Source organism: Phocoena phocoena, chromosome 15, assembly GCF_963924675.1.
Source record: "Phocoena phocoena chromosome 15, mPhoPho1.1, whole genome shotgun sequence".
Lineage (NCBI taxonomy): Eukaryota > Metazoa > Chordata > Mammalia > Artiodactyla > Phocoenidae > Phocoena > Phocoena phocoena.
In genome coordinates this window covers 75585836-75601349 of record NC_089233.1, presented here as the reverse complement: position 1 = coordinate 75601349, position 15514 = coordinate 75585836, and the positions used below count along the sequence as shown (strand labels likewise).

The following is a 15514-nucleotide window of genomic DNA, read 5'->3' as shown; positions in this document are numbered from 1 at the left end:
TAGGACTCCAAGTTTTCACTGCCATGGGCCCGGGTTCAATCCCTGGTTGGGGAACTAAGATCCTGTAAACCACGTGGTACGGCCAAAAAAGAAAAAAAACCAAAGTGAAAAACAGCGTGTTTAGCATACTCTCTTCTGTGTAGGAGGAGGGGAAATACATAAATATATCTAGGACAGTATTAGGTTATATTTTTAAAATTAACTAATGGAAACATAAACCAAAACTTGGTAAAAAATGGTTACTTTTAGGACAAGAGAAGGAACAGGGAGGAAAGCTAGACCTTTCTGAATGTACCATGCCTGACTTTGGAGGTATGTAAAGTAACCTTTCTCATGCCCCCCCCCAAATAAAACAAAACCCCACAAACAGAAGAATCTTATTATTTATCAAGTTAATGGCAAAAATGCACAAAGAATAATTTCAAGTTGCTTTAAACATAGTATTTCTTGACTATACATGCCTAATAGGATAATATACGAAGGATATAAAAAACACAGAAATCAAACAGCATTCAGCACTATTATTTCAGTAATAATATTGGTATTATTTATTTTCTGGCTCTCTCCTATGAAAAAGCCTAAAACCAATTTCCCTAGCACCTAGATTATGGTCTCTAAATAAAATTTCCCACCTTCAAGTGTGGCTAGTTCAGGTCTGGGGCAGGAAATGTACAAGGTGAACATGGAATATTCTGTCATATATGAAAGAAGGGAAGCTGTTAAAGGCTACTAAGTGTGTCAAGGGGACACAGGAACCTACGTAATGGGGCTCCTACCGGCCAAAGAAGGAACAACTAGAGAGTCAAAAAATCACTCACTTGTTCTCTGGAGGCTGGTACGGCACTTAAACTCATTACTCTGAACTGACACGGGAAAAACACACAAACATCTATCCTGTTTTTCCCATTCAAATTGGTAATTAAATAATCTATGAGGCAGTGGTGTTGGTTGTACAAAGAATAAACATACTAAAAACCACACAAGTATACACTTAAAAATGGTGAATATTAGGTTATCTATATCTCAATTAAAAAATGTGTCAATGATCATTCTTAACATCACTGAAAGTGGGTGAGACAATGTACGTGTCCTAGTGAAACGAAGCAAAGTATACCAGTGACAAACTCTCGCCACCCCCCACCTACCAGAGGAATAAAATCTAATCAAGCCTCCAGATTTACCAATTTAGAAATACAGGGAACAGAGGAACAAGAGGTAAATCATACCTCTGAGGATGCAATCAGCCAGAACTAGAATGAGAAACTCTGCAAGGTAAATGACTGGTTTCTCCAAAAAATGACATGAATAAAGAAAGGGGAAGAAGGACCCCTCTGTTATAAATTAGAAGACATGAGACATAATCAACCATAAGCAACGTGTAGACCTTGTTTGGATCCCAAATTTTAATAAAATCACTGTAAAACAGTATTTTAGAGAAACTGAGGAAAATTAATCATGGTCTGGCATCCTAATTTTTTATTTTTTTGATTTTTTTATACAGCAGGTTCTTATTAGTTATCTATTTTATACGTATTAGTGTATGTATGTCAATCCCAATCTCCCAGTTCATCCCACCCACCCCACCCCTGCTTTCCCCCCTTGGTGTTCATACATTTGTTCTCTACATCTGTCTCTCTATTTCTGCCTTGCAAACCGGTTCATTTGTACTATATTTCTGGATTCCACATTTATGCGTTAATATACAATATTTGTTTTTCTCTTTCTGGCTTACTTCACTCTGTATGACAGTCTCTACTGGCATCCTAAGTTCGAGGAGTTATTGTTAATTTTGTTAGATGTGGATATCGAATATGATTGCACAGAAGGGAAGAGAAGCCAGTATACAATAAAACTCTTAAGAGATTAAGTGGCATATAACATATAAATGAAAAGCAACTTACTTGATTCCTAAAAATCATAATGTATTTGATACCATCAGCTTTAAGAACAGGAAATTCATTCACTATATATAAAAAAAAAAGTCACAGTTATTTTAGTGCTAAGGACTGTTAACTCCCAAACTAGTGACAACATTATCAGATTTTAAAAACATGGTTCTGGTAAACAAAATGTCAAGTAATTAAAGCTTAATTATATAATGATCTACTACACAGCTATTAATACTGATAAGTTTATAAATAATTTTATTTTTCCCCCTTACCTTTAAGTTTCATTACAAATGAACGTGTGTTACTTATGTAATTGAACAAAAATGATTTGGACCGTGAAATAACAGTAGTATCTTCTTCCAAAATTGAAGCTATTCTGAATCAAGAGCAAGTCTCTCTAGAGGAGCTTGCACTAGTAGTGGGAAGTAAGTTAGTGAAAGGGATAAAATATCGGCCAATTGTTAAAAGTTCCTGAAGCTGAATGATAGTAACATGGAAGTTCTTTATAATATTATCCCCACCTATTAGTGTATTTAAATTTTCCACAAAGTTTTAGAAGAATCTCTCTTGATCAACATATTTTTGTAAACATATGAAAGTATCCTTAGTATTTATTAGTTTCAAGTACTTTAAATTTACTTCAATTTTTAAGAGTTCATTTTTTTTTTAGTTTTATTGGGTTAGCCAATAAGTTCGTTCGTCCCTTAACATATTTTGGACAAACCCAAACGAACTTTTTGGCCAACCCGATATTTTATTTTTATTTTCTTTTTCGCCATGTAGCTTGTGGGATCTTAGTTCCTTGACCAGGGATTGAACCCCGGCAGTGAAGCACGGAGTCCCAACCACAGGACTGCCAGGGAATTCCCAAGAGTTCATTTTTAAAATAAATAATTAATTAATTATTTTTGGCTGCTTTGGGTCTTTGTTGCTGCACGCGGGCTTTCTCTAGTTGCGGTGAGCGGGGGCTACTCTTCGTTTTGGTGCATGCGTTTTTCATTGTAGTGGCTTCTCTTGTTGCGGAGCATGGGCTCTCGGCATGCGGGCTTCAGCAGTTGTGGCTCGTGGGCTCTAGAGCGCAGGCTCAGTAGTTGTGGCGCATGGGCTTAGCTGCTCTGGGGCATGTGGGATCTTCCCGGGTGAGGGCTCGAACCCGTGTCCCCTGCATTGGCAGGTGGAGTCTTAACCACTGAACCACCAGGGAAGTCCCCCAAGAGTTCATTTTTTAAATGAGAAGGAAAACAAAAACCAAAGTATAATTTCTAGTGCATTATTATATGTACATTAGAAATATACAGTGACAATTTAGTCTCACTTGTTCCTGTTTTCCTCCTACATAAGAGACATTTTCTTTATGGAAAGTTAATTTCACCTGGGCAAGATCTGGGGCAACCATTTGAGGATTTTATCCAATAAAGTAACTGCAATAAGGATAGGAGCCACCATTTTCAGTATCATGGTGATATAGAGCTGTAACGGTACTCATTTTTTAGTTAAAAATAAAAATTGCAGGTATAGGGACTTCCCTTGTGGTCCAGTGGCTAAGACTCTGCGCTCCCAATGCAGAGGACGTGGGTTCCATCCCTGGTCAGGGAATTATATCCCACATGCCACAACTAAAAGATCCTACATGCTGCAGCTAAGACCTGGTGCAGACAAATAAATAAATAAATGTATTTTTAAAAAACTGCAGGTATAGTGTAAGCTGTACTAAAAACATTTCACAAAACTCACCATTAGCTGCTTTTAAATCAGGGAGAATGTGATTCACAAAGAACTCAGTCAGGTTTACAAGTTCATTTGCTTGTGTAATTCCATGCTAAAAAACAAATTCATAACAGTGAAATAACATGAAAAATCTGTAATTATTTACCACACTGGAAATTTAGGCAGCTTTAGAAAACCAGGTTGAAGATGGAAATGAATACTTCAAAACACAAACTACTTACATATAAGACTACTCTAACAGATAATAAAGAAACTTCCCTAAATTAAAGAACAGCTAAATTTAAGTTTAGCACGTTTTATATACTGAGTCTCAGCTAAGGAAGCAAGTGCGGCATCTGTTGATCTTTTAGTCCATAAGAAACTTAAGTGCTTAATACATCAGTATAAAGCCATCTTTGGAAACCATATGAATTCTAATCAGAACTGACACATTATCTAACAGAGTAGGCTATATAACCAGAAATATATCACTTCTTTTTGACTTCTGTGGTACCAACAACTATGTTTTAGAAATAAAAATATACTGAAAGGATTCACCTTCTGGGTTTGGGCTTTCGATGCCAAAGACGTCACCAGGTAAATGGCTGCATCTTTGTGTTTCCAGTTGACAGATGGATTTTTTGCATATTCCTGCAGCATGGAATTAACATAACCAGAGAAGATTCCTGTCACGGGTCCCTCAAAAAACTTGCATAATCCTCGTACTAGATCACAAGCAGCCCTGCGTCTAGTATCAATATCTACAAAATCAAAGGGAAATATATTATGGGAGAAAGAAACCACCAACAACCAACTGACCAAGTTTATAAGAAAACAAATTGCCATCTGAGAGCTAACAGCAACAAAAACAATGAAAAAAAATTCCCCCACAAATGTAAAATGAGAACGAAACTGAAAGACCATAGTAGTAAGATAAACACTAATAAGTATATAAAAAAAGACAAGTAATTCTACATCTGATGCTTTGATATAGCTCGTATAAAGAGCTGCTTTCTACCATGTACAAGTTAAAGAAAGAAAACAGTTCTCCAATGAAAGCCAGCTGAAATGACACACTTATCAGGACTCCCTCACCTCCCCGTATTTATTAGACAGAGAGCAACTTTAAAACTGGCTTGCTAAGAGACCAACAGCTAAAAACCAAAATACACACCAGATCCTTCCAAATCTCTTCTTATATACTCCTCAGAATTATCTTCAAAGGCTTCTTCATCAGCAGCTACAAAGCAAGATGACATTTCAGATCACCTCTTGAAAGACGTGGCAAGTCATTCTACCTTTACAGTCGAGTATGCAGAAGAGTATGTGGAACTGCCACGTTTTACAGCAAAGTGTTCTTTCCCAACAAATGACTACTTCATATACTCTTAATCATTACTTAGAGCAGCAAACGCTACCCTGAAAGATTAGGTAATAGGTAATGCATACAGCTGCGAGATAGGCTCACTTGTTCTAATGTGAACGTCCACAGAACTGGACTTCATCACCAACCTTCAAAAGTGTTGGGAGACCAGTCTAGGGATGCCAACTCGTTATTCTGCCAGATAAGGACATTAAACAAACAACCTAACAACTACTATCACCATTATTTCATAAACAGTCATTTCAACACCAAAACAAGTAGGACAGACAGTATCAGATTAAAGATCTGTCCTTTACATATAGTTTTATGAAAAAAGAAAAGGAAATAAAACCCCACGTTACACTTTTATTTCCTCATTTTGTTCCTGAATGAATGATCTAATGACTGCTCTTCCCAACTGTCAGAAAGACATTTTGTACAAATACAGACTCTTAGGACTATTTTAACCTTAAGCACAAACTAGGTGGGCTTCAACTCTGTATTTAAAGGTCATCAATCACTTCTTGTCTCAAGTCAACTGTCCAAAAATAGCTTCTGCCTTGGTGAAATACTAAATCCAACAAAACTTAGGCTGAATATGTTACAAAAAGCAACACAGAGAAGACGTCTTAAATTTATACTAACATACTCTTTTAAAAAACAAGCTTTTCATTAATCTCCTGAAAAGGTTTTACACTTTGCCACAATTACCTCTAAATTCCATGTTAGGCACAATCACCTTTTCACAGATACTTGTCAGCGTGTTCTGGTCCTCAAACAGATTCTTATAGTGAGGTCTCTCACAAACTGAAGCCAGAAACTGAATTGCATTACTTACCAACTGGAATAAAACACAAAAATAAGCGTATTTTTAAGAGCAAACGGAGTCATTTATTTCATGGGGGGGAGGGGGCGTCTTCATTATTTGTCTCCACCATCACCTTACCAAGTCATACTTAACCTCTTGACCTGTGGTAACCAGTAAATTCCAGACGGCTGTGACGAAGCGAGGCAGGTGCCGCTGAAATTCCTCATCATACTTCTGTGCATAGAGTGCGGCGTTATCACAGATCTGGGATTTTAAGAGCTCCAGTAAGCCTGCTTCCTCTTCATCCTCACGTGAGAGAAAATGGAAAACTCAAACATACAACCTCAACGCTACCATAAACATGGAGAGTAGCTGTAATTCCTGAACTCTTTAAACATTTTACATCAAAGCCAAGTGCTGTGAACTACATCTACGCCACTGTAAATTTATTCACCTGGTCTATCAAACAAATACAAGATGAAACACTTCTTATTTATTAATCAATGAGAGCAGTTCTCAAAAGTTTTCAAGTTAAATAAAGCCTTTTCAGGACTCCCCTGGTGGTCCAGTGGGTAAGACTCTGTGCTCCCAATGCAGGGGGCCTGGGTTTGATCCCCAGTTGGGGAACTAGATCCCGCGTGCATGCCGCAACCAAGAAGTCCATGTGCCTCAACTAAGACACGGCACTGCATGCATGCATGAATAAATAGTTTAAGTAAATAATAAAGCTTTTTCTTCTGGTTGCTGAATTATAAAATATTTACATATTAAATCGAAAATAATATATTCCTACAAAAACCTGAGTGATAAAAATCATATCACATTTTCCTTTGTAACATAGTCTTGCTATCTCCCAAAAGGTTCCCATTTCAAGTATATTAAAATGTGTTCTCTTCCCAATAAGCTAATGCTATAACATTCTCACAAATAATATTCTGGTTATAAAATGTTGAACAACCTAAAGCAGGTTGCTTTAATTTCCTGCTGCCTAATTTCTGAAGTTTTATTAAAACCCAGTCACACACATTCTTTGTTTTCATTTAGACAATTTATAGTATTGCCTATGGCTGCTTTCAACTACAACTGCAGAGTTGAGTATATAGCTCACAAAGCCAAATATATTTACTACCCGGACCTTTATAGGAAAAGTTTGCCAACCCCACCTGAAACCATGACAGTGACTGATATAATAATGCTTACTACATATAACAGCAATCACAAATACTTTTTGAGCTATATTATGTGCCAAAGAACTCAAATTGAGAAGAGATAAAAGAACAGCTCCTCAAGGCATAAATATAAGGGATGTCACACAGTGAGATGACGCATTTAAATGGGCAAACAATTCCCTTAAGAATCCTAAGTGAAACACTTCCTTTAGACTTAAGTGTAAAGACAAGCTTTGTTTTCTGAGGGAGTGGTTTCTTCCTAGTGGACTGAAGGAGTTATTTTATTGGAACTCTATTTTTTTTTGGTTGCTTCTTGTTGTGTAAAAATCTCAGAGACAAAATTTGCTGTACACCCACAGGAATGATTCTCCCTCTGCATGCCACCCAACAGATCTGCATCACCAACTGTAATTTTTATCTGGTGTTGAAATATTCTTAATATTTTACTTTTTACGTTTTTTGTTTGTTGAGAAAGAGGTAAATCATAAATATATTAATAAACAAGCAAATGAATAACAGAGTGGTACATGTTGAAAGTACATATTACAAAACTCAGATCAGAAACTTTTACACATTACAAACTTTCATGTCCCCTCTTTCCCACACTGTAGATGACTTTTTCAAGAGGCCATTATTAGAGAGGTTTAAGTTTTCTTAGTATCTTCAATGACAAATGATTTTCTATTTCATAAAATGTTCACAATGTGAATACTCTTGAGGCCTTACTTTCAATAATGTAATAAAATAGCCTTATCTATAAATTGTGACTTAAGTCAGGACTACAAGAAGGGTAATTCTGCACATTACAATTATCCTCCCTCCAATGTTCTGAGGGCACTCAAATAATTTTTTTAACATTAAAAAAATTGAGATATAATTGACATTTAACATTATATTTCAAATAATTCTTAAAAAAGCTTACTTGGGAAATATTTTAAATAATACTTACATCAGTTTGCAGAAGCTTATTATCTAATGTCAAGAGGGTATGAAAATTGTTCATCCAAGTTTCCATATTATCTTCAAAAAATTCAGGGAGATCCTAAAGAATAAATGGTGACTTGAGACTTTTGGTTGAAGTAATTATTATATTTTAATAAGTTTTCCCCACCATGCCAAATGTTTTCCACATGCCTATAGACTCAAGCTCACATTTCTCAGCTAAGTCAATGGATACCTATTTTGACAAGAATTCTCTGCTCCAGCTAGGTCTGACAGATGAGTAAACCATCCTGACTCTGTCTCAGTAAGCTTTCAACCACAAACGATGCCACCTGTTCCTGTCCCAATGTAAATCTACTTATTCCTTTCAGGTTCAGCTAAGACTGAAAACTTTCCTTACAAAACCCAGTGCTTATCAATATATTCCTTTTCCTTTCTGAACTACTGCATTTACTGTAAGATGACCACCAGGTCAGGCTTATTGTCTTATACAGTTACTGATTTCCTGTGGCACAATACTGCCCTCTTAATGAGGGATAAATCCAAGGATAAAGATTATGCCTCCTTCCTATCAGGCTTCCATGACTAACAAGTTATTAATCACCTCATTCTACCTGACTTCTAGGAAGTAGGACTCAAAATAAGGTATACAAAAACCCAGTGGCATCCTTAAGAATTTCTCAAATTGCTGTCTAGCTGCACACTGAAGGTATGCCATTTTGGGCTGTTCATCTCATATTCATTCTACCTATTCCTTCTGAGGAATGCTCTCCCTACCACTGTGAGTATAGTCACGTTGGGAGGATTAAGTCCAAGTACTTGGCTCTGGCTAGAGGTAACAAAAAGGCTACATCCTTTCTCTTGCATCTCAGTATAGGAGTCTGTACCAGTAAGACTCCCTTCTCATTCCTGGAGCCCTGAATCTTAAAGTAATAACTCAAGAACAGAAAGAATGACTGGAGACCACCACCTCAGTAGCAACCGGGTGACCAGGCATTTTCTGCTATAAGACCGTGGCTGTGTTTCCTCTCAAATGCCACTGGTTCTTACACCTTCCCAAGTCTGTTTCTTCAGTCTTTTGTCTCCCAGATATACTTCCATTAAAAGCTATAAGCTTTGCTTCCATGACCTGGCTATTGTAAATAGTGCTGCAGTGAACATTGGGGTACATGTGTCTTTTTGAATTATGGTCTTCTCTGGGTATATGCCCAGTAGTGGGATTGCTGGGTCACATGGTAGTTCTATTTTTAGTTTTCTAAGGAACCTCCATACTGTTCTCCATAGTGGCTGTATCAATTTACATTCCCACCAACAGTGCAAGAGGGTTCCCTTTTCTCCACACCCTCTCCAGCATTTGTTGTTTGTAGATTTTCTGATGATGCCCATTCTAACTGGTGTGAGGTGATATCTCATTGTAGTTTTTTTTTGTGTTTTTTTTTTTTTTTTGCTGTACATGGGCCTCTCACTGTTGTGGCCTCTCCTGTTGTGGAGCACAGGCTCCGGATGTGCAGGCTCAGTGGCCATGGCTCACGGGCCCAGCCGCTCCGCGGCATGTGGGATCTTCCCGGACCAGGGCACGAACCCGTGTCCCCTGCATCAGCAGGCGGACTCTCAACCACTGCGCCACCAGGGAAGCCCTCACTGTAGTTTTGATTTTCATTTCTCTAATAATTATGGTGCTGAGCAGCTTTTCATGTGCTCCTTGGCCATCTGTATGTCTTCTTTGAAGAACTGTCTAGGTTTTCTGCCCATTTTTGGATTGGGTTGTTTGTTTCTTTAATATTGAGCTGCATGAGCTGTTATATATTTTCGAGATTAATCCTTTGTCCGATGATTCGTTTGCGAATATTTTCTCCCAATCTGAGGGTCGTCTTTTCGTCTTGTTTATGGTTTCCTTTGCTGTGCAAAAGCTTTGAAGTTTCATTAGGTCCCATTTGTTTATTTTTGTTTTTATTTCCATTACTCTAGGAGATGGGTCAAAAAAGACCTTGCTGTGATTTATGTCAAAGAGTGTTCTTCCTATGTTTTCCTCTAAGAGTTTTATAGTGTCCGGTCTTACATTTAGGTCTCGAATCCATTTTGAGTTTATTTTTGTGTATGGTGCTAGGGAGTGTTCTAATTTCATTCTTTTACATGTAGCTGTCCAGTTTTCCCAGCACCACTTATTGAAGAGACTGTCTTTTCTCCATTGCATATCTTTGCCACCTTTGTCATAGATTAGTTGACCATAGGTGCGTGGGTTTATCTCTGGGCTTTCTATCTTGTTCCATTGACCTATCTTTCTGTTTTTGTGCCAGTACCATATTGTCTTGATTACTGTAGCTTTGTAGTATAGTCTGAAGTCAGTGAGTCCAATTGCCCATCGACAGACGAATGGCTAAAGAAGCTGTGGTACATATATACAACGGAATATTACTCAACCATAAAAAGGAACGAAACTGAGTCATTTGTTGAGACGTGGATGGATCTAGAGACTGTCATACAGAGTGAAGTAAGTCAGAAAGAGAAAAACAAATATCGTATATTAACGCATGTATATGGAACCTAGAAAAATGGTACAGATGAACCGGTTTGCAGGGCAGAAGTTGAGACATGGATGTGGAGAACAAGCGTATGGACACCAAGGGGGGAAAACCACGGTGGGGTGGGGATGGTGGTATGCTGAATTGGGTGATTGGGATTGACATGTACACACTGTGTGTATAAAACTGATGACTAATAAGAACCTGCAGTATAATAAAATACACAAACAAAAAAACAACTAATACTAAACTTTCTTTGGGTTATTTGTATGGAAATATGTTAATATAAATGTTTCAGACATTACATGAAATTTCTAAGAATCTTATATGTTCTGGTATAACGTTATAAGTCATAATTCTAGTTATTACTTTAAAATGTATATCTCAGAAATAACTAAATTTCCTTGTCAACTGCATTATTATGAACTTCCATCAAAACTTTAACCGTGGTCATTTTTAAGTCTTTTGTCATTTATAGACAGTTCTGGGTGTACTCTGATGCTTTTGCAAAAATGTTCCTATAAGGGCTTCCCTGGTGGCACAGTGGGTGCGAGTCCACCTGCCGATACAAGGGACACAGGTTCGTGCCCCGGTCCAGGAAGATTCCACATGCCGCGGAGCGGCTGGGACCGTAAGCCATGGCTGCTGAGCCTGCACATCCGGAGCCTGTGCTCCGCAACAGGAGAGGCCACAACAGTGAGAGGCCCACGTACCACAGAAAAAAAAAAAGTTCCTATAAAAGGGTTTCATCTTCAATGAATTCATGGAAAAGACTCTGACAAGTACAGGTTTCTGGTAACTGACTGTATTGCTGAACTGAATGAATAAGGATTTTCAGAACTCTAATGGAAAACCGATGAATTCATAAAAGTGCTAACAAAAGATCAAGATGAAAAAAAAATTAATTACATGGGACTGAGTGAACTGATGAGGATGATTATAATTGTGACCTTCTGTTTGAATAAAAAAAAAAATCCCACAAGGACTCAGAGGCAAAAAATATACAAATCAATTTTCACTGCAAAGTAAAGGAGCTGTTACAGTGGAGGATTACTGGACTGAATTGCAATGTTATGACATAGTATGAGTGTGTTTCGTGTTTGGTAATTGCAATCATTGTTGCTTCTGTTGTGGTCATCCATTTACAATGCTTGGTGTCAGTTTATTTATCTCTTGTAAAAAAAAAAAAAAAAAGAATGGCAGGGAATCAGAACACAAGCAACCAATGTCTATTTTTTCAGGGTGTGGGGGGGAAATCAATGCTAGCAAAGAAGTCTTTATCAACTGAAAAACTTTATATATGACATCAAAGAATAAGAATCAAAAGCAAGAAATAAAACGAAACTTACCTGAAAGTTTAAACTGTAGAACAGTTTTGAGATTAGGATCAGGGAAGAAAAAAGAATCCTCAGAGCAGAGGCATCATTTGCGTGGGTGCTGCAGAGTTCAATAGTGGCCTTGGAAAGGAATTTAGAAAGACGGTTTTAGTGTACTGTAAACCTTAAGTGAAAAAGCCTTGTATTAGGCTGAAACTATTCATACACCTTCTCCAAAATTTGGCTTTTAAATAGTAGTATACAGTCATTTAGGATTTTTGAAAAAACACATTAAAAAATATATTTTTAAGTTGTCCATCACAGCACTACTGTAAAGTCCAATATTAATATTTTGGACTAGATCCTTCTACTCTCCTCTGTGCATGTATATAACTATATTACACAAAACTGTCTTTATATGCACTCATTAAATAATTCCCTGCCACCTGGCCTGTAGGTTGTTTGCAATTGTTTGTTATTCTAACTGCAATAAACAAGCTTATGTATAAAACTTTGGGCACACTTCTAGTTTTCTGAGTTTGAGATTCTAGAACTGTATTACCAGTACAGAACAGTATGCTATGAGTAAGAGTTCTGGAAGCCAGATAGATCTGGATACAACCCAGACTCTGTTACTCATAATAAGCATAACTCTGAGTAAGTTATTTTACTGTGCCCCCCATCTCCATATCTGTCTGTAATTAAGAATAATGCCTACCTCATAAAATATGAGAATAAAATGAGAAAATATACATAAAAGGTCCTTGTAATTTGTGCACACCTACAATGTAAAAGACACTCAACAAACGTTGCTAAGTATATCCCGGAGTTAGAAAATATGAATATTATGGTTTTCTCAATGAAATGTCAAACTCCAGAAAGCTAGTACCATTTATAACCCAATGGACAGGACACTAGTGTTCATTTCACTGGACTCTGGCTAAAACATTTTCCCCCCACCCATCCCTCTCTGCTCCTGGCTAAAACTTTTAATGTCATTAAAAAGAAATAAAAATCTTTGCTAGTCCAATAGGTGAAAAAAATTGACATTTTGTCCAATTTTATTTTTAAAAATAAAAATGTACTATCAGTAAGATATCCTAACCATGAAAAATCCTGTGCATACTCTGTAATTTAGCAAGTTGTGATTATCACACAACTTTCCTTTCTGAAAACAGGAAATGAGCAGCTTTTCTCAAGTTAGCAAAACTAGGTTTGAGGCCTGGCTCTCTTTTTTATTAGCTGTGTGATACCGAACCCTCCACTTTCCTCATCGGGAAAAAAAAGTTAACAATACTTCTCTTTCGATCTTAAACGAGTTTCAGAAAGATATTTAGGAAAGTTCCTTATGTGCTATAAGATGATGTACGGATATATAAATTAAACTCCATAAACAGTCAAATCAAAATACAGATCTATTCCTTTAGAGACACATGCTCAAATACTTGAGTGAAATAATATGATGCCTGGGATTTGCTTTTAATTATTCGTACAAAATCAAAGGGAGAGAACAAATTAAAAAGAAATAAAATCTAGTAACCATTAAACTTGTGTAGTCAATACATGGGATTTCATTCTACCAGCTTCTCTATTTTGGTGTAGATTTGAAATTTTTCAAAAGAAATGCTGCTCTAAACCATTACCTATCAAATACACTTTCAAAGCAATCTCTTAAACAAAATTTATACAAATATTCAAGCACTATAAAATATTAAGTAATTAAAAAATACCACCAAGATGTTATCACATACCTTAAACAGATTAGTCAAAGGCAAAGCAAAGGCATCCAGAACAAGTTTAATTTCAGTCCATAACTCATTTGACTTAAATTCATGGCGATATCTAGAAAATTAAGGTAAAAGAGGCAAATTTACAAATTTTGGTTAACTGACTTTAGGTCTTCAAGGCTAGATTAGAGAAAAATCTATGGCTAGACAGCTTTCTGAAATAAAAAGGGAATTCAAGCACAGTTTATCAAGACCAGGTATTTCACAAGTAATAGGGCAATATGAAATAAACATCCTACACTTAAGAAGAAACAAACACAATAATGAGAGGCTTATGCTCTTATTCTAGAATTATCATAAAAAAATGACATAATCACAAAAATATACACAAGCAAAAATATCTGAAACAAGTATTTTAAAAATATGAATTTATATATCAATACCTTTTAAATAAAGAATGTGCTGTACGAAGGACTCCATTAATAACATGGAAATCTCCACTCTGAAAGCGATTCACCATTTCTGTCAACAAGTCAGGCCATTTCTGAGGGAAATCTTCTCTGCCAATAATGCTAATGGCATCACTTAACTGTGGGGAGGAAAGAGACTAATTCGATTGAAAGCTCTACAAACAAGCCCACCTAACAAGCAGGGCCTCACATACCTGCTTCTGAATTTGCTCTGGGCTGCTAAGCATCAAGTGCACTATGTTAGCTTTAATGGCTGCTCGGTCGGCTTCGCAAATTTTATTTGGTTCATCTTCAACCTAAAAGCAAAACATTAATAAGCAAGTGACATAAATCCATACCTATTACTGTACGGGTTTGTAGATAAAATAGAACCATTTCTCATTCCCTGGTTTCCTAAGAAAAACAGAGGAAGGTAGGGCCTTCCTTCTACATAAATGGGTCACAGATTCCTTTAATAATCTGATGGAAGCATTTTTCTGCAGAAAAATGTACCTTCCTTCCCAAATGCAAATATTTTACATACAAATTAAGGAGCTTCTCTGACTCCCTGATGCCAATTAAGAATCTCAGTTCTGTAAGTAAACTAATCAGAACATGTGGTTAAAAATCTTTATACAGGGCTTCCCTGGTGGCGCAGTGGTTGGGGGTCCGCCTGCTGAGGCAGGGGACTCGGGTTCGTGCCCCGGTCCGGGAAGATCCCACATGCCATGGAGCGGCTGGGCCCGTGAGCCATGGCCGCTGAGCCTCTGCGTCCAGAGCCTGTGCTCCACAACGGGAGAGGCCACAGCAGTGAGGGGCCTGCGAACTGCGATATTCATCTTCAAAAGCTTCAATTTGACTGTTACCTTAAGTCAAAGAAAGGTCTTTTCAATGAAAACTTCTTGACCATTACCAGTTTGAATGCATCCAGGACTATATCGCCCAAACAGATTCTGTATCTCACTAGTTTTACAAATCAAGACAGAGGGATAGGGCTTGCATGTCTACAAGTAGATGAATGGATTTTTAAACATTCTAAAATTCACTAAGTCATTTCTTCACCACATGTGAGAATGCTTGACTTAAGCTTAAAAACAATATTTACTGTTTTTGAATTCTTCTATGGAATGAGGAAAGATTCTAAATAAATATTTAACCAGATTTAAAGCTGATTTTTTAGAAAAACTGACTATTTCTGTCAACTTTAATACTTTCTAAGTATCATTACTGCTATTACTAAAAACATTTCTCACTTTTTTCTTTATCCTAACCCAGAGTTACCTCAACCCCGGCATTACTGACATTTTGGGTCAGATAAATCTTTGTTACGGGGATCTTTCTTGTGCACTGTAGGATGGTTCCCAGCACCCTCACCTTCTACCCACTAGATGCCAGACACCCTCCCCACCCCACCCCCAGCGTGGACAACCAGAACGTCTCTAAATATCCCCAGGTTGGCAAAACTACCCCCAATTTAGAACCACTGTCATAAGCTAAGGTAGGGAAGAAGCTAAGGTAGGGAAGAAGCTAAGGTAGGGAAGAAGCTAAGGTAGGGAAGATACCCGTTTCTCAATGTATAGCTATACTGATCATTAAACTTGCAGCATAATAAGACTTACCTT

The 15514-nt window shown here is 37.2% G+C and overlaps 1 protein-coding gene across 2 annotated transcripts in view; it reads right to left on the bottom strand.

The window, feature by feature from the left end:
• The window catches only part of CSE1L (chromosome segregation 1 like), a 41559-nt gene that overhangs the window by 13508 nt on the left and 12537 nt on the right, over nucleotides 1–15514 (bottom strand). The window contains exons 4-14 of one of the 2 annotated variants that reach the window (XM_065892691.1): nucleotides 14108–14209; nucleotides 13887–14032; nucleotides 13468–13558; nucleotides 11750–11857; nucleotides 7886–7978; nucleotides 5906–6073; nucleotides 5671–5800; nucleotides 4771–4836; nucleotides 4155–4357; nucleotides 3624–3708; nucleotides 1902–1963 (exon numbers count right to left, since the gene is read on the bottom strand). In XM_065892691.1, the coding sequence (XP_065748763.1) occupies nucleotides 1902–1963; nucleotides 3624–3708; nucleotides 4155–4357; nucleotides 4771–4836; nucleotides 5671–5800; nucleotides 5906–6073; nucleotides 7886–7978; nucleotides 11750–11857; nucleotides 13468–13558; nucleotides 13887–14032; nucleotides 14108–14209 (1254 nt within the window). The remainder of the gene's footprint in view (nucleotides 1–1901; nucleotides 1964–3623; nucleotides 3709–4154; nucleotides 4358–4770; nucleotides 4837–5670; nucleotides 5801–5905; nucleotides 6074–7885; nucleotides 7979–11749; nucleotides 11858–13467; nucleotides 13559–13886; nucleotides 14033–14107; nucleotides 14210–15514) is intronic. The other variant, XM_065892692.1, reaches the window with a different exon arrangement.